This window comes from Heterocephalus glaber, unplaced genomic scaffold, assembly GCF_053883595.1.
Source record: "Heterocephalus glaber isolate CG9 unplaced genomic scaffold, H.glaber_assembly_v1.0 deba00001428, whole genome shotgun sequence".
Classification (NCBI taxonomy): domain Eukaryota; kingdom Metazoa; phylum Chordata; class Mammalia; order Rodentia; family Bathyergidae; genus Heterocephalus; species Heterocephalus glaber.
Window position 1 is genome coordinate 29,023,295 of NW_028258293.1, and position 19,952 is coordinate 29,043,246.

Sequence of the window (19,952 nt, forward strand, 5' to 3'; positions counted from 1 at the left end):
TCATCGCATATTAGAACGTTTAAATATACCTCCTTAAGATCCTAACCTTTTTTTATTAGTCAAACCCTTAGTATTGAGATACATTGCCTTAATATCTGCAGTTCTTTTGAATTTGTGAGCTATCCCATACTTCTCATGAATCCGTCTATGCTTATGCTAATGTACATTGAGTTTCTGTAATTTAAGCAAAAGAAATACTAAGCCCAGTGAGTATGAGAAGTGTGTGGAGTATTGCCTCCACCAGACATGGGCACCCTGAAGTCATGGAACAGCCATACTGGGCCTGTTATTTGCTGTCTCCCCAGCCAACATGCCCTCATTAGTCTTCCCTCACGTTTCTGTCACCAGACTTCCTTTATTTCTTTTATTCACTCTGCCTATTCAGGTCTGTCCTTATCTTTCTTTTTCGGTTTTTTGAACCAGGCTCTCCCTTTGTAGTTCAGGATGGCCCTGAACTCACTATGTAGCCCAGGCTGGCCTCAAACTTATGGCCAGCCTCCTGAGTGCTGGGATTACAGGTGTACTCCACCAAGCCTGGCTCTGTCCTTATCTTTCAAAGTCTGGGTCAATGCTTACCTTTATTTGACTCTTCTAGGCCTATTCAATCTCATTTCTCAAAACCCTTACAGAATTCGTCAGCTGACCATTCACTCTGACCCTTGATTGCATTTCATATTTTATTTGGGATTTGGGGGTGGGTGGTCTCTAAAATCCTATCAGCTATAGACTTCAAAATCTCTTGTCTCACCCTGGGTGTGGTGGTGCATGCCTGTAATCCCAGCACTGAGGCAGGAGGATTGCTGCCAGTTCAAACCCAGCCTGGGCTACATAGTGAGTTCAAGGACAGCCTGGACTACACAGCAAGACCCTCATCTCACAAAAGCAAAAGCAAAACCAAAAATCTGTTGTCTTGCCAGTATCTCATATCTCTTTAAGGAGGTCTCCACTTTCTCCCTCAAAAAGAGGGAGCACACATGGGGCTTGGCACAGGTTTCCCAGGACTCTATATAACTGCCTGTCAGGAGGTGAATGTGTTCGGTGGGCCTCCATTTCAGGAACACAGAAATGTTTATTTTTACTTTTTTCAAAGTGGAAGTAGCTTTTCCCCCTTTGTATAAATCATATACGTATGGCCAGGTAAGTCAGATGTCACACTCATGTATAGAGTGGAAAGGAAAAATCACACATAGCCCTATTCCACAGAGATAACTGCTATAAAATATTCTTTCAAAGTTTTGCTATATACAACAAATATGTATGTTACAATGAGGCCTGCTGGGGACAACATAGAGATCTCGTAAAATGAAATCAGACAAATGAAACAGTGGGTGGTTCCTGTCTGGGATTTGGGGAAATGACTCGTAACGAATTTACTCTCACACTGCATGAATTAGATTGAACCACGTGAAACTATTCCGTTATCTTGGACCTACAAACACAGCGGTTTTATATGGTTCAAGCTAATGTATATGAAGGTCAGAACTGATAGGCTCCCTTGAAGACTTCCAAGTCTAATTATTTCATTGTGTAAATAAGAAAAAGAACCAGAGAGGTGTCCAGCCTGAGGTTATACACCACATTAGTGCCAGAGTCGGGGCTGGTTCTCCTACTGAACCATGTACCTTGCCTATCACACTCTGTATCTTTTAATATGATGATCACCTAGATATGGCAATAATCTTCTCAACTTCTCACAGAATTCAATCAAAGTAGAAAATGCTGCTTCAGAGGTAGTGAAAACCTCATGACTGCAGATGTGGCTGAGAAGGGCACTATGCCGTGGCTCAAGAGACACATAGGCCACAGAGTTAATAAGACTTAACATTCAGGGTCCTGCACTTATACAGGCTCCTTCTTAAAGTTCTAGGACGAGCCCTTGCCACATTTTAAATGAAGATACATTTTTGTAATATTTGAAAAAGCAAGATAATTATGAATTCTTTTTCTTAAAAAGAATTCCTAGAATTGTGTAGGCTTCAGATCTGGATTCATACCTTTGTGGCTCTGAGTTTTGAGAAGTTCGGGACAAGGAGACCAGACCTCTTGAGTTCTAATCATGGCACCACTCTGGCCCAAATGGGGCCCATGGCACTTGCTCTACTTTCTTTGAAGGGAAAGTAAAATCACAACTGTGAAATATGTTTGTAAAATGTAAAATGTGAATTAAAATAACTAATATTATTCAGATTTCCTATCTGTGATATGGGATGATCTCATGGTTGTTGAAGTTAAAAAAAAAAAAGTGTCCCTAGAGCATCTTCCTGTTTCATTTCCCTCTGCTACAACTCACCCTTCTCTTCCTTCAACCTCCAGCTACCAGTACCACAACCACTGTACCAGTCATTGGATATTATCTTGTCATACTTCTATATGTTTGTTCATGGACTCCCACTGTTTATAAAGTCTGTCTTTGCCTGTAAAAAGCCTTATCCACCAGGTCCAGGTCTGCCAGCTCCACCCATCTCACCCAAACGATGACCTCTCTTAACACACTGTTTCTTGTTGATCTTAGAGAACCTGAGGTCTGTTGTGTCCATAGGAGAGTTCTGGAGGCCCCAGCTGACAATCTTCAAGTGTCTTGATCTTCTACCATCCCTGGCCACCTTGCATCAGATCATAGAAACACGGTTCTTGATATACACATGATAAGGGTCACTACGCTTGTCCACTTTTCGGGAACGAGTGTATCCCAGGATGAGGCTTCCCACAGTGACAGCAAATAGGAACATGACAAAGAGAATATACATGTAGGAGTTGTCATCACGGCCAGGGAGGCTGGGCCTTTGCTCCTCAGTCTGGTTGTCTAGCCCTGGTCCTAGCTCTGGCTCCGGTCCTGGCCGGCAGAGCAAGTTGTTGTGAAGTGTGGCATTTAGAGCCTTTAGCACAGCATGCAGGCTCTCATACCAGGTCTCAGTCCCATTAGTAGTCTCCATAGCCACAAAAATTGAGGTGGGGGAAGAATTGCAGGATTCTCTGGCAAGAGAAAAGAGGGAGGGGATGAATTCTGTTACCTGTAGCTTGAATGACTTCCCCACTCTTCAGACCCCAGCTAGAATCTCAATATCACAGATGTTCTTAATACTTATTTTTAATACTTTTTTTGTACATTTTCTACAGTAGATATCAACCTCAGTGCAGGCAAAGACTATGTCTATTTTACTCAGTGCTACATACAAGCACTCGTGACAGCACTCCATGAGTTCTCATGCCTGTAATCTCAGCACTTAGGAGACTGAGGCAGAAGAATCACAAGTTCAAGCCCAGCCTGACCAGTTTAGTGACCCTAGTGAGACACTGTCTCAAAATAAAAAATTTAAAGGACTGAAAATGTAGCTCAGTGAGAAGACCCTGGGTTCAATCTCCAGTACTGCAAAAAATAAAAGAAGTAAATAAGCATGGAATAAAGTTTTTCCTGATCATTGTAACTCATATTAACTCTCCTTTCTTTGGATTCTATAAGTCACTGAACTTTAGGCAAGAATGTCCTTAGGGATTATTTAATCTAACACATTCTGTTTTATGCATAGAGAAATTGAGGCCCAGAAGGGATAAGTAGCTTGTCCATGACCACAGAGAATGCTGGAGGTACAGCCAAAATAGGGTCCTATTCTCTGAAGGCCAGCTTAGAGCTCCTTTGCTCCATCTCAATTCTGAGCAGGACTATGTGGTACCATTAGAAGACATTTGTCAACTCCATAGATGCAGAAAAAGCATTTGACAAAATCCAACATGCATTTATCATAAAAACCCTACAAAAAATTGGAATAGATGGTCTCTACCTCAACTGAATAAAAGCCATCTATGAAAAACCAACAGCCAATATCATACTAAATGGTCAAAAACTGAAATCCTTCACACTCAAATCAGGAACAAGACAAGGATGTACACTATCACCACTCTTATTCAATATAGTTCTGGAAACATTAGCCATGGCAATTAGACAAGAGAAAGAAATAAAAGGAATAAAGATAGGTAATGAAGAAGTCAAATTGTCATTATTTGCAGAAGACATGATACTCTATATAGAAGACCCCAAGAACTCCACCAAAAGTCTTCTAGACTTAATAACCAAATTCAGTCAAGTAGCTGGTTACAAGGTCAACACACAAAAATCAATAGCTTTCCTCTACACCAATGACAGACTCACTGAGAGAGAAATAGGGCAAATAATTCCTTTCATAGTAGCATCCAAAAAACTGAAATACCTAGGCATCATCCTAAGGAAAGAAATCAAAGACCTCTTATCTGAAAACTATGGCACTCTGAAAAGAGACATTGAAGATGATATCAGACAATGGACAGACATCCTCTGCTCCTGGGAGGAAGGATTAATATAGTGAAAATGGCCATACTTCAAAAACTGCTATATAGATTTAATGCAATTCCAATTGAGATCCCAGAAGCATACTTCACAGACCTTGAGAAAAAAATCCAAAAATTCATTTGGAACAAGAAGAGACCCAGAATAGCAAAAGCAATTCTAGGTAACAGAGACATGGCAGGGGGTATCACAATCCCCAACCTGCAACTATACTACAAAGCTACTGTGATAAAAACAGCATGGTACTGGCAAAGAAACAGACTTGAGGACCAGTGGAACAGATTAGAAGATGCAGAAACAATGCCAGACACATTCAGCCATCTCATCTTCGATAAAGGAGCCAAACACCTTCACTGGAGGAAAGATAGCCTCTTTAATAAATGGTGCTGGAAAAACTGGGCTTCAACTTGCCAAAGATTAAAACTAGACCTGTATCTCTCACCATGCACTAAACTAAAATCAAAATGTATTAAAGATCTAAATATTAAAATAGAAACTCTGAACCAGTTGGAACAGAGGTTAGGTAGAACCCTTGAAGACATCGGTGTAGGAAAAGATTTTATGAACAAAACCTCAGTTGCCCATGAACTAGCACAAACAATCAACAAGTGGGATCTCTTCTTATTAAAAAGCTTCTGCACAGCAAGAGAAACCACCAGCAATGTGAAGAGACTACCCACAATGTGGGAAAAAATCGTCACCTGCTCTTCCTCAGACAAAGGTCTACTGTCTTGAATCTGTAAAGAACTTAAAAAGATCAGACCTCCCAAATTTAAAGACCCAATCCAAAAATGGGCATCTGAAATGAACAGACATTTCTCAGACAAAGAAGTAGAAATAGCAAATAAATACATGAAAAAATGTTCAACATCACTGGTCATTCGAGAGATGCAAATGCAAACAATGCTGAGATTCCACTTCACTCCAGAAAGAATGGCTGCTATCATGAAATCAACCAATAACAAATGCTGGCAGGGCTGTGGGGAAAGAGGAACCCTGCTCCACTGCTGGTGGGAGTGTAGACTGGTGCAACCACTATGGAAATCAGTATGGAGATACCTCAAAGAACTAGGTCTGGAAGTCCCAGTTGACCCTGCTATTCTACTGCTGGGGATCTTCCCCAAAGAATTAAAAGAATCATACCACAGTGATATATGTGTGCCCATGTTCATAGCAGCTCAGTTTGTAATAGCTAAAACTTGGAAACAGCCCAAATGCCTATCAACTGGAGACTGGATAAAGAAAATGTGGTTTTTTTATAAAATGGAGTACTACTCAGCCATAAAAAATGAGAAATTAGAGACATTTATAGCTAAGTGGATGCACATTGAGGCGATAGTTTTAAGTGAAATAAATAGGACACACATGAATAAATACCGAATAGTTTCTCTGGTGTGAGAAACTGAAAGTGTAAATAAGGACTAAATGTATAATAGGTAATGTGAAATAGGAAGAAAAGGGGCAAAGGGGAAGGAAGTAGGAGGGCTAGGGGAAAGGATAGAAGGGAATGGGATTAATATGAGAAAATGGAAAAATAGGAACAAAATCTTTGTAAATAGGGAAGAATGGAGGGGTTGAAGGGAGGGCTGGGCAAGGGTGAAAAATAAGAACCAAGAGAGACTATGTAAAGGTGCAAATTTCCAATGATGAATGTCATTATATTGTATACCTAAAATGTACCAATGATTAGAATAAATAATCGATAATGCAAAATAGGAAGAAAAAGTCCAAAGGGGTAGGGGTAGTGGGAGGGGCAGGGGAAAGGAAAGAAGGGAAAGGAAAAATGATGAGAAATGGAAAAAATGGAAATAAAGTCTTTGTAAATAGGGAAGGGTGGACGGGGTGAAGGGAGGGCTAGGAATGGGGAAAAAATAAGAACCAAGGTGCATTATCTAAAGGTTCAATTCCCAATGAGAAATGTAATTGTGTTGTATACCTACAATGTACCAATAAAAAATTTAATAAAAAAAAAGACATTTGTCAGAACTTCCCTTCAAGGCTAGGGATGTAGCTCATTGGTAGAGCCCTTGCTTAGCATGTGTGAGGTCCTCAATTTACTCACACTAGCACCACCAAAAATAAACAATCCCTCCCTTTAAGCATAGTTGTTTTTTATACTCCACAGACACCATTTAGAAGGTGGCTTAGTCATTTATCTAGAGCCAGAGGCTGATTCATTTGACCTGCTAAATCTCCTAGGTCCCAAATACTTTAGGTATTCATAACTCCTTGGGGGAAATTCTGTTGGCAAAGAATGGCTGGAAGAGCAGAGAGAGGTTGATGACCGCTGCTGACACTGAAGAAGAGAACAGGTTGTGCCTGAGGACAGGGGTTAAAGGAGTGCTCAGTCTGGCTTGAGATTTTTTTGCCCTGGGGAGAAAAGACACAGATGCCTTAACTGTTCTGCCTTCTGAGACAAAGTCACTATGTACCAGGCATTTCATAGGTGATAATAAATGTTCTCTTTCTTTCTTCTGAAGGATTCTTAGAACAGATAGAAAAACATCCTAAGACAGCTTGCATTCTTGTCTCTGAAAAAACATGTCATTTCCATTCAACAAGGCTTCATACCTATTTCTGTCAGGAAGTCTTCATCCAGGGCTCCCCATCCCTCAGTGATACTCCTCAAGTGTTATTATCAAGACTTTCCCTTCCCCTAGCACTTATATATAAGGCAATGTGTGGCTGTACTCTTTTTTTTTTTTAATAAGCTATCATCAGACCACATACTGTTGGTCAGCAGGGCTATGTCTCTCCCCTAAGTCTAGGGACCACCCTAAGACCCCTTGGGTATTTTCCCAGAGGATTGCCTCAAGAATGGCAGGGTGCTCTCCTTTCCCAGAAGACTACTCTGAGACTGCATAGGTGTTATTCTTCTCTGAAAAGTCTACTTTCAGGACTTCTCTAGCAGCCAAACATCCACAATTCACTGTATGGTTCCAAAGTCCTCCTTCATTAGGTAGAACTGTCAACAACCAAAGTTAACAATGATTATTAACTATGAAGTCTCTCTCCCAAATGAAGATGATGGTTCTGACTGTGATAAATATTTATGAATGGCTCTATGAATGCAGAAATTAGAGGGAAGAATCCAAATAATACTGCAGCCCTCACGGAATGGCCCACATTTCATGCAAGACCTTTTGGGCCCTCTGCCATCTAGTATTTGTGCTCTCTCACCTGGAGGAAGGAAGGGAAAAAAACAAGGGCTAAGTAAAGGTGCAGGACATAGGTTCTCATCTGTTCCTCCTCTTGACTGGCAAGAAATTTGTGTATTCCCTGATGTAGGCAACAGCAAGTAGGAGCAGCAAAATGAGAGGAATGACTTAATTACTCAGCCAGTCATTATTTATCTGGGCTAGTCCCTGTGCTGGGACCTTGGGGAGCCTCAAAGCCAGTCCTTATACTCAAGGGCTTATAATCTAAGTTGATGCAGTGGACAAGCCAGAGTTACTGAGACTTACAGGAAAAAGTGATGAATTCTGTTCAGGGGTCAGAAAATGTTCACAGTGATGAAGGCATTTGAAATGGAGATTCAAGGTTTTTAGGAGGTAGAGAAGGAAAGAGATGAACAGAGATATGTCAACAAGAAAGTACAAGAGCCAAGTGTGTGGCTCACACCTATAATACCAGCACTCAGGAGGCTGAGGAAGGATCACTGTGAGTTCAAGCCCAACCTGGACTGCACAGTGAGACTCTGTCTCCAAAAAAAAGAGAAATAAATAAAGTATTTAAAATGCTTAGAAGAGTGGAAGGCAGGCAGCATAGAGATTGGAGTGTAAGGTGCATGAAAGGATAAGACAGGATGTGGGACTGGAGGAACTGACAAGAGCCAGACCATGGAGGACCCTGAGTGCTATGCTACAGAGCTGAAACTTTGTCCTGTAGTTGGATTTTCAAAGTACAATTGAATGTGTTTTTAAAAAGGATAAAATTATCAGATCATGCTTAGAAAGAACACTATCTGAGAGTGACAAGAACTGAGTCAAGAGGTTCAATGACGAGAGGCTTGAAATTGTTTATGGGTAAGATGTTGATTCCTGGGCCAGGGCAGAGGGGATGGCAAAGTAGGAAGCAGGGACAGATGTGAGATGTGAGAGGTATTTGGGGGAGAGATGGCTAACATGAGGGTGGAAGAAGGGGCCTCAGACAAATTTACTGGTAGATGACAGACAGGTAGGATCTCAATTTCCCTGTCACTTTCCTTGTTTGGGCTTCAGTTTTCTTCTGTATCAGAAAAGATCATTATCAGGAGTTTGTAGCAGAATGGGTATAGAATTTCAGTTTTGCAAGGTGGATTCTAGAGATCTGTAGCATACAATGTGAAAATAGTTAACACTACTGAGCTATGCACTTAAATGACTAAGGTGGCAAATTTTGTTATGTATTTTTGTACCACAATTAAAATAAATAAAAAGATTATCATTCCTGCCCTGCTTTCCTCAAGGCTTGCGTGGCCATACATTTTTTTTATTATGTTGTGGAGAATTAATTTTTTAAAATTTGAGATGCAAATACATATATTGTACTTTAAAAAAAATTGACTCCTCAGTGTCGTCACTATCATGAGGTGTCCTTAAAAGAGGTTTTAAGTGGCAGGGTAAAGAGAGGGCAACCTCAATCTGGAAAACTCACCCAACAGCAGGGAAACTCCTCAGCAAGACAGCTTCATGAATCTCCTTGTGGACACCTCAAGACTCTTTAGTCCCTCAGCCTCTTCAGGATATTTCTGAACACATCTAGGGTCTCAGGATTGACTTTGGTTGCTGGAAAAGCCTACAGCTGAAAAATGGGGAGAAGGCAGAAATGGAAGGAACTAGATATGCAGAACAAACTTCAAAACCAGAGTGGACTGCCCAAGGGCAGTTCCTAAGGGTTGTGCAATAGTTTTGCTGTGGGCTCTGACCCCTCCCACTTCCCCTTGCCCTCCTGCAACAGCTGGGTCAGGCCAGCATAGGATTATAGTTACAGGAACCATGCAATGGCCAAGGGGTATCTGATTGCTGTTTCTCAACTCCAGGGTCACAATGTCTTAACTGGGTAACTTTGTGAAAAACCTTAGTTTAACATATAGACCCCTGCTTGGAGACCAGCTAATCGTGTAGCCCAAAACATTCTTTTTTTCAAAGATACTGGTGCCTTGGAAGGAATTTTCTGGAGTCCCAAGGGAATGATGTGATCAGTAAAAGGGCAGTTGGCATTTGTTAGAAAAAATGATGTGTTACCAATCAAATCTGTTGGGACAGACAGGTATAAATATAGTACAGAAGTAACACTATTAACATTGTAGCACAGTTTGTTGTGAAAATTAAAGCAGAATCTTATGCAGCGTGTGGTGCTAGGTATGCCACAGATGATGGTAGATGTCTTATTTTTGTAGAGCAGAGGCTAAAAGGGCCTCATAGTCCACCTAGCCTTAGTGCCCTCATTTTGCAATGAGGGAAATGGAAACCCAGGAAGCTGTCTTGATTCAGCTGCTATTTGTGTGACTTTGGGGATGTGACTTCCCTTTCCTGGGCTCAGCTTCTATGAAATGAAGGGGCTCTGGGCAGCTGTAACATCCGGTGACAGTACAAATACTAAAACTATGCTAAGATCTTGGGGATTAGATAGGCAGATGGGAGAGGCACTTTGACAGCTTTCTAGAGTCCCTCAAATCCCACGAGATGGCTACAGATGTTTTCCTCACAGTTTAGGTATTCCTGAGCCCTGGGACTGATTTATACCTAATATTCCAGCCTAAAAAAACTGACTTATTTATTCATTTTTCTCTTTGCAGCTCACCTGCCAGGATGATCTAGTTTGGGGAAGAGACAGACTATGGAAAGTGGAGGTAGGGACACTAAAGGAAGTAAAAATTAACAAAACCTTTCCTCCATCAGGCCCTCCTGCCAAGGGAGGTAGACTGGAAGTTTGTGGTTCTGAAAGAAGGAGCAAAGAGGCTGCACACATCCTTAGATTCTGGGTTTGGGTGAGGATACAGGCCTGGGTTCAAGGGCATCCTGGTTTGGTCAGGAGAGGCAGAGAGCTGATGAAGGGTCAAGTTGGTTCTCTATGACCTGCCTCTGGCTCCCAAATTAGCAGTCAGCAGGACCCGGGATTTAGCTCAGTGGTTCTGCTGCCTGCCTTTCAAGCGCAAGGTCCCAAGTTCGTTCCCCCATACAAAAAAAAAAATAGCAGTCAGCCACACTGGGCATTTTGCTTTGTTGTTGTTAGTACTGGGGGCTGAGCCCAAGGCCTCACACATGCTAGGCAAGTGTTCTACCACTGAGCTATATCCCCAGCCCTTGAATCACCCAGACTGTCCTTGAACTTGCAATCCTTCTACCTCAGCCTCCCACATAGCTGGGATTACAGGAATGTGCCACCATTTTGCTCCTCTTTCTTGAGCTCCTTGAGTCATTGATTGAGTCAGTCTCCCTACATAGAGGGGACAGACTCCTGCCCTGGAGAGCCCTTGATTTAAAACAGGAGATAGATCAGTTTGGAAGAAAGGCAAAGAGTTACTGAGCAAAGGACTTTAAAGATTATTTACAATCTGGATACTAGGCCCACACGTCCATCCTGTACTGGGAAAACTGATGTGCAAAATAACATGGCCAGTAAGTGGCAGAGTGTGGATGAAAACCCAGATTTTCAGGGGTCCTGTTTAGCAGCTCTTTCCACTACCAATGGTAGTGTTGCCTCACATCTGAGCTGCATAGCACACTAAACACAACGTCCTCAAGCCATGGGCATCTTCTTCTTTAACTTCATTTTAACTGCCCTTTCCTGCAGTATACATTTTTGCCAATCTTAGTTGAGAATCCAGTAAGGGGAGTTTTAGAAGATAGCCTCCTTCTCCCTCATTTTGGAAGAGAGTTAGCCTCCCCCTCTGTCTCATTCTCTACAGCTTCTCCACTCCAGCCCTACTCCTGATCCTCAGGTTTACTCTCTTCCATACTCTGTTCCTGCTGTTTCCCTTACATTGACAGCTCTCACTAAATGTACTTGACTTGAACTTGCCCAGCTTCTAACTTGGGGGCTGGGGCATAAAGCTATGATCGAAAAGATAAATTGAATATCTTGGTAAGATTATCTTTCAGGTTTCTCTGGAGAAAAGTGAAATCCCACCATTGATTCTTGTACTTCCCCATTGTTTTTTTAGCTACTCTTTCTGAATATCTTAAGGGCCTGGAGTTGAAGTAGACAAAGGCATGTAGAGGGAGAAGTTCAAATAATTCCCTAAATTACCCATTCCATTGTTTTAAAAATATTTTAATATATATACTAATTTGTCTCATTTGTACTACTAGTTTCTCTTAGTTTATTGAAAAGAAAGTTTTGTGCTATTATCTGTTTCTTTAAAAGAGAATCTTTTTTGTCTATGTCTTGTACTGAGTAACTACTTTGAAAATGATACACAGTGTATTTACTATTGTTATTGTCTTATTATTTTGTTATGAAATTTTGGGTTTTCTTCATAAAATAAAAAATTATTTTAAAAAAGACAGGTAGAAAATGTCTTACAAAACAGGCAGGGGATCCAAAAGCAACAAGGATGTATAATGTTGACACTGTACCCCCCAGAGGTCTTGTCACTGCTGTGGCCTAGAAAGCAGTGGAGTGGGGGAGGAGCTGACAGAGTAATAATACTGAATTGGGAGGAGACAAGAATCGAATCAGAGCTGGAAGGGTTGCTAGCAATCACATTGTCAGTGCAACCCCTGGTTAAGGAAATCACAAGCATAGGGTCTCACAGCTCAGCACAGGGAGAGCTGGAACCAGAAACCAGGTATCTTGACTTTCCTTCCACAGATCTTTCTACTATAAGTTCTCTTTTACCTGTAGGGAAGGATCTAAACTCTTCTGATTATCATTAACTCCTTTGGATGTGACCCTGACACTAACCCCATCACTCTATAGTTTTCCTAGTGTTCTGTGGCCATGATATTGAGCTATTCTTGGCCATTCTCCAAACATTCCTTGCACCTGTATGTCTCTTGCCTTTGTTCATGCTGTTTTCTTAGGCAGGAATTCCATTTGCCTTTTTATCTGTTCAGAAAACTTGTACTCATCCTACAGGTCCTAGCTCCAGTGTCAACTCTTTAGATTCTCTCCTGAGACACATCCTTCTCTACTCCCTAGCCAATGAGTCTCTCCATCTTATCTATTCCCAAAAGGTTTTATCCAAAGCCCTATTAGAACACTATGCTGCACTGAAATTGTGTGTGTGTGTCTTGTAAGGTATAAGGGCAGGGACCTGTGCCTCATGCATTTCTTTATTCCCCAGGCCTGAAGGCAATCAGGCCCTAGGAAAAACAGGATTTCCCTTAACAGGCACTCAGGAATGAATGAATCAAAACATTTTCTCTAAGGGCATCCCTACTGGAGTGCAAGTGCATAACATACATTCATAAAAATGGTTTACAATGCTTGAAAAAAAAAAAGAAAAAGGAAAGCAACTTCAAGGGCAGGCCAAAACAGATTCCACTTAGTCTGGGAAAGAAAAGAAGCTGCCTCAATTAGGTGGGGTGAGTTAGAAGAGGAGGCATTGTGAGCCTCCTTCAGAAGCCCAGACACTCCCTCCACTTGAACCTCATTTAATCCAAAGGGCAAACATTCTTGGCCCCCAAACACACCAGCAATGGCTTTGCAGCCCTCTTCCCTGTGTACCAACTCAGGGTGTGGCCGCTTACACCCTCACATTTTGCGTACACACAGTCCAAGTCCCAGTCTTGGCTGTGATTTTGCCTTTCAAGGGTTTCTTTCATGATTCCAATCTTGGCTGTATGTTTAACTGTGACCTTGCATTTATTTCCTCTGAACCACATCTATAAGATGGGGACAATTATCTCTGCCCTGCTTACCTCACATGAGAACTGGAGGAGACAATAGATGGGAAGGTGTTATAGAAACTACAAACATGAGAGAAAATTGATGGGCATCCTGGTCACATTATTTCTTTTTCTCTCTCCATATTTCCCCCTATCCCATATTTCCAAGAACAGCCATCCTTATCTCCCCCTTTCCCACCCAGGTCTCCTACCCTCAGAAGAAGCTGGGGTTCTTATTACTCTATTGATTCTCAGAAACACCGCTTTAAGAAGCTTTCCTTATTTCCTACCCTCTCTGATTATTCCTGAGACCCCTCACCCTTTAGAGGTACTATTTGTAATCCTAGGAATCAAGAGACCTGGGTTTCTGCCTCTATTTCACCAATATATCTAGACATCTATTTTGGTGAAATTTATTCTCCATTCTGGGCTTCATTTTCCTCATCAGTAAGGTAGATTTTTCCCCCTTAGAAGGTATTTTGAGCACCCACATATTAGTTCATAGTTGAAAATAATGCTTTGAGAAATGTAAAGTGAGATGGATTTCAAAGGTTGTTGGTTTCCACTGCAAGAGGTGAAGAAGAAAATCTGAAAGTGGTTTCCATTTCTAGCATTGATTTTTTTCATTTGGAACTGAGAAAGTGGCTGGATGACAGGAGATAAGGAGGAGTTTCTACATTTACAATATCTCTTTGTAGGTGAAATAGAGAGAGCCCTGATCCAGGAGTGAAGAAATGTGGATTCTAATTATTTGATCCTTGATGTGACCCTAGGTAAATCATCTACCCCAGGGCCTTAGTTTTCTAGTATGAAAATTGGTAGAAAAAAAAATTGGTAGAGAGTTGGGGGGGGATTAAGAGGAAAACTCTAAGTGGGCTCTCACATGAGGACTGAACTAATTACTTTCTAGATGAGAGACTCGCAGTTCAGTCCTCCTTTCCCCTCACATCCCATGCGGTAAATGGGCAACAGAAGCAGGAGACCCATTATACAGATGGTGACCCAGGAAAAGAAAACACAAACCAGAGGGGGCAGATGATATGCACAAGTTTATACAACCTACAAACTAGACCTCAAGTCTCCTACTTTCAGGCAAGACCTGTATTACTGTTAGCATAAGATGCCTGAAGTTTCCATCCTTTCCCTGGATCTATGTCGGACAGTGTGAGAGTCACAATGGAACAAGTCAACTCTACAGTGCCAGCAACTCTGGCCAAGCAAGAAGACTGCTCCGGTCCCGGGCTGTTCTTTGTGCGTTAGCCGCGGACCAGCAGGTGTTTGCGTTCATATTTATAGGCACGGAGATGCTTTAGGTCGCCCTTGGAGACCCTAGGAGAACCAATGCAAACCCCTTCCTCCCCGCAGTGGTTTCAGGCTTAGCCTATAAGAAGCCCAGCTCCTAACGCCCCTATGCTGCCCTGGGATCGCTCCTCTTCGCCCTGGGGAGGATCCGCTCAGTACAGTATTTGAACTGCACCCCTATTGGGTCTGGCCTCTCCAGAAAGCGCCTTGGTCCTCAGAAGGGAGTTAGGAAGACCCTTTCTCCATTTTTACTCCTCGCTGCAGCTCAGCTCTCCCAACCCTGCGAGTGAGCCTTACCTGCACCTCGTCTCCGAGGGCTCCCGTTTGCTCGCTGAACGCTGCTCCCTCTGCTCGAGGGTGGCTTGGGCACTGCACCTCTCTGCCCTCTGCCCGTCTCTGGAACTCCGCGGCGCCCAGCACAGCCCTGCACCCTTTGCAGCTTGGCGCCCCCACCCGAGTCGGCTCCCTTTTCCCCTGCCCGGGGCGTCCCCTCCCCCGGCCCCGCCCGTCTCAGCACACCCACTTCTCTCTGGGCTGGCTTCTGGCGCCTCCGCCCCGCTCCTTGGCCCCAACCGGTTGTCGGCTCCAACCTTTCAGTCCCCTGCACCGCCTGCTGCAACGCTTGCTTCCTGGACCTTAGACCAAATGCCACTCTCTTAGGCTCGCCTGAGCTAGACCAGCTTCAGCGGATCTTCAGAAGGCGAAGCTGAGCGCCGGGTGCTAGTGGAAACAGGCATTGCTCCCACGTGGCTGTCTGGTGGTGGGCAAGTCGCTGCTCCTCCCTTGGTCTTGGCTTCCTCGCTGTAAAACGAATACCGTTCTTGCATGCATTCTTGATGGGCTCATTGTTGGGCTCAGATGAGTTCTTTGCCTTCAAAATATTAAAACTAGAGGATCACCAGAGAAAATGCCTAAAACAAACCCTCTTTTGCAGACAGAATGCAAACGCCCAGATTGGGGAAGGGACTTGTCCATGCTTACCAAGCAAGTCAGTGGCAGAGCTCAGACTCAGAATCCACTACCCGCCTCTCTCCGTAACCCAGCAGGTGTCTCACTTGCCCCTGCAGACCCTCACATACCTAACTAACTTGTATCCAGCCAGGTCTTGACTGAGATCTGTCGCAGAACACTCTTCGTTTTCCATTCACCAGCCTCTCAGATGGTTCCTTGCTTGTGGCTGCAGGCTCCAGAGAAAAGAAGCAGCCAGGGACAGCTGAGAAATGAGGACCAGGAGGCCAGCGCCAGAGGAATGGATACAGACAGGAACAGCCTCCCAGGGTCTCTGTAAGGAACCTTTACCCTCTTTACCAGCCTAGGACCTTACAATAATTAATAAATACAGGCCACCCCTCTCATTCCCTTGCAAACAAAAATCTACAGGATATCTGAGGCATATACCCTCAATCACAGAACCTCAGAATATAGTATCTAAGAATAGCTATCATTTTAAAAAGACCTACTAAAGGGTGTGCATTTTGTACAAAATTGTTCATCTCCATCAAAACACATTACTTCCATCTTGTTTCTGTGGTCACATGTTTTGATTTAGCTATCCCTCCTTCTCAGTCTGGAAGTTACCACTCAGAGAAGTCATCCTGACCCTCTAGGCATGCAGTCTCAATTATCAGTCTGCCAAAGAATCATTTAGGGACCTTGTTTAATTAAGTAGATGTTTGAGCTTCACTCCAGGGGTTCTGATTCTAGATTTCTGGAGTGGAGCCCAGAAATCAGCATTTTTTAAGAACAAGATTTCTGAGGACTCAGATACAAATGGTACTTGAGAGACTAGCCTTGAAGAAATAGCTCTGGGCCAGTTAGAGTTCCCTCGCAGATACTGCTGGCCCTTGATTTACTCCACAGGACTATTTATTACAGTTATTGAGAGTATTTGCCCATCTCAGCTAGTAAAATAAAGATCCTTTAAAGACAGAGATTATCTATTGTTGTAATAAAATTTTAGATTAATAATTGTAGACCATCTTCGAGTTGTAGAATCATTTAGTGACAGAATCTAAGTTGGAAGAACTCTTACAATTTGATAAACTCTTACAATTTGATAGTCAAATCCCTTGCCTAATGAATTCTATATATTTCATGTTTCACACAAAGCTCTCCAGCTTTGGTGGTGCACTTCTAGTGACAGAGAGCTCATTGCCTCTAAGGCAGCCTGGCAGCACTGATTTTTAGGATGGTCTCACATTTTAACAAAAACTGCCTCCTTTGATTTCTACCCTTTGCTCTTTGTACCCCTCAGACACATAAAGCATATTCCTAATCTGTTTTTCCTTTTTCAGTCCTTCTGGATTTCAGATCTATCTTCCACTGGCCCTTCTCTGGAGTGAGGATGGGCAGAAACCTTGTTAGGCAAGGCAACTGGTCAACAGCTGTTGGAAAGTGGATTGAGATGCCTCATTTTCCATAACTATGCATTGTAGACTTGCTATGAGACTTAGATAAAATATGGTATATTACATGCCCAGAGCTGGGCCAAGTACCAGGCATGAGCTTGATAAATGGCACCTTCTATTGTTATTGGATAAGAAAGGGAAAAAGAAAAGAGAATTCCTGTCCTTGGGAAGCCCATGAGAGGGACCTTCAAAGAACTCCCTAATCCAAAGACATAGGCCCTGACCTTCAGAAAAGGAAGGCAAGGGTGGGGATTGAGGTTAGGCTGGGCTGACTAAAGGCATGAGGGGGAGATACCTAGAGATATATTTTCATGGAATCTGCTTAAATATTACCTTCTTGGGGAAGTTTTCCTTGACCACTGTATGCTCAAATTCTAATCCCCGTTTTCCCATCTTCTCTAACCCCCTTTCCTATCTTGTTTTTCTTTTTTTTTTCCTATCTTGTTTTTCAATAGTGCCTAACTAGATGGTAGACAGTCCTGATATGTTTCACTTACTTTAATTTTTTTTTTTTTGAGACAGGGTCTCATTATGTAGTCCAGGGTGGCCTTGAGCTCACTATGTAGCTCAAGCTGGCCTCTAACTCAGGGCAATCCTCATGCCTTAGCCTCCAGAGTGCTGGGATTACAGGTGTGCACTGTCATGCCTGACACTTATTTTTTAATCTGTTGATGTGCCTGCTGCTGCAACCTCAACTGAGCCTCCCATCCGTCCACCAGCTGTATCTCCCTGACTCTAGTCTCCCTGACTCTGGATCTCTGCACATGCTTCTTTCTCTTTCTTATCAGGCCCAAGTGTTTCAAGCTCCAGGATGTTTCACTAACCTTCCCTGTGAGTTCCCCCACTCACTGCCCGTATCTGAATAGAGCCATCTCAGATTACTGATATGAGATGGCCATGTGCTTTCTGTAGAGACCTGACTGAAAAGAGGCCAATTCTGGGTGTTCTTGCCCCTTGCACCTCTCTATAACATAGCACTTACCTTCCTGGAAAATAATTGTCTATTTTATTTGTTGACTCCACATCTTGAACATAAGCTCCTTGAAGGCACTAAGTTTACTATGAAGTTTAGTAAGAATTTGTTGAACAAATGCTGATTATGAGAAGTAAAATCATTAGGAATTATATTGTCAGGAAAAAAATACTGAAAAAAGATAGAACCTCACCATCACCTCCAGGCTTCTGGCTGTGCTGCTTTCTCTGCCTGGAACATTCTTCCTCCTGGGAATCTCCTCTGCATCTAATTAGATGCCCTTGTCTGTGTCCCTACACTCCCCTCTCATGCTTCTATTTTTCATTTCTTTGCATGTACCACCCTCATGTACATTCCTGTTCTTGGGGAGAGTACAGTCTAAGGCAGGAAGAATGGTCCTGACTTCATGAGCTTCCAAAATGATAGAAACATTGCTCTCATTGGTGTACCCCAGGCCAAGGGGGGTGATGTGGTAACCCAAGGGCCATCAGAGTATTGTTGTGTGTGTGTGTGTGTGTGCGTGCTTCTAATCTTCTATTTCCAAAGTCACTAAACATTAGGGAAACAAGTAACAGATGTGGGTGTCTTTACACCACAGAAACCCACAAAGAAATGTAGGACTCCGTAATTCTTCCTAGTGAGAAGAGGCTACTTGGGTGGTCATGATACAGCCACCATAGAGGGAGTGCTCAGATGAGCATATCATCAGCTCTGAGACCTGGGCACTGGGCCAAGTCATGGCACCACCCACCACTTTCAGCCTCTGGTTCCTTATCTGCCAAACAGAAATCCTGGCTCTGCAAACCTCATAGGGTTTCAAGAAGCAAATGAAATCAGGGTAGAAAAATGCTTTGAAAACTGTGGAGGGATTATTACTGGCTTCCTCATCAGACCAGAAGCTTCTAGAAGGAGAAGCCATGCCTCAGAGCTTGTAGATCTTTGTAAACCCACATGAGTCAATGGTATAATGTGGCAGCATGACTAAACAAAAATATTACCACTGACTTAGGCTTTCCTTTTAGAAGAATGTGTTTGAGGCAAATTTGGGTTACCAGAAGAAGACCCTGATACAAGGATCAGAGCAAGACTGGTTCATTTGTGAAATAATTCCAGGAAACATCACTAGAGAATGGGAAGGTGTGTCTATATGTGTGGGAGTGTTTATAATAAGTTGTCCCCTTAGGAACATTTGTCCTTTTAGGGACCCCCTAGAGCAGTGATGGCAAACATTTGAGACCGAGTGCCTAAACTGCAACCCAGAACCCACTTATTTATTGCAAAGTGCCAATATTGCAATTAAACCTGAATACTAAGGTTTTAGTTTAGAAAAAACAACTCACAGATTAACATCTTTTGTCTTAAAAGCAAAACACAATAACATGCGTGCCAAAGGTATGGCACTGTTATCGGGTAGATCCTTCTAAAAGTGGCTCTAACATTACCAAGTGCTGGGTTGCTCGCCTTTCCTCCTGGAGTCCGATTCCAAGTTCTTCTCCTTTTGAACAAAGAATTGAACAAAAGGAGAAAAAGCAGTGGCAAAGTTTATTTGAAAAAGTAAAAGTTGCTGGGGGTGGTGCCACACACCTATAATCTCAGCACTTGGGAGGCTAAAACAGGAGGATCACTGGGAATTCAAGGCAAGACCAGGCAGAACTACATAGTGAGACCCTGTATCAAAAAAAAAAAAGAGTAAAAGTGAAGAGTGAGGGAGAAATTGGCTCTGCAGAGTGAGCTTAGCCAAGTAAAAGAGGAAAAAGTGGGCCAGGAATTTAGCTAAGTGGCACTGTGCCTGCCTCATAAGTGCAAGGTTGAGAGTTCGATCCCTGGTACCAAAAAAAAAAAAGAGGAAAAAGCAAGATAAAAGTACACCCTGCAGGGAGCAGGGCAAGCTATTGTGAGGACGGCCACAACAGCAAACTCTTCTTGGCATCTGTGTCCCTTTATACTGTCCAAATCTCAAGGAAACCCCCAAGAACTTCCACATATGAGTCTTGAGTGTTGATGCTGGTATTGTAGATAGGTAAGTTAATTAGATATCTTGTAAGCAGTTAGACAGGCTGGCCCTCAAGGAGGCAACATGGAGAATAGTCGAGCCAACATGAGGGCCGTGGAGCCAACATGGAGGACAATCG

The 19,952-nt window shown here is 42.8% G+C and overlaps 1 protein-coding gene across 2 annotated transcripts; it reads right to left on the reverse strand.

Moving 5' to 3' along the window:
- Positions 1 to 1,195: 1,195 nt before the first annotated feature.
- On the reverse strand, positions 1,196 to 14,918 carry Kcne3 (potassium voltage-gated channel subfamily E regulatory subunit 3). 2 transcript variants are annotated; one of them, XM_021243188.2, is made up of 3 exons: positions 14,737 to 14,918; positions 8,957 to 9,103; positions 1,196 to 2,973 (listed from the first exon to the last, which is right to left on the reverse strand). In XM_021243188.2, exon 3 carries the CDS (start codon positions 2,931 to 2,933, stop codon positions 2,610 to 2,612), a length of 324 nt encoding a protein of 107 aa, XP_021098847.1. In that variant the 5' UTR covers positions 2,934 to 2,973; positions 8,957 to 9,103; positions 14,737 to 14,918; the 3' UTR covers positions 1,196 to 2,609. The 2 variants fall into 2 exon arrangements, with proteins under 2 accessions (XP_021098847.1, XP_021098848.1); XM_021243189.2 differs by lacking the exon at positions 8,957 to 9,103.
- Between the last annotated feature and the right edge of the window lie 5,034 nt (positions 14,919 to 19,952).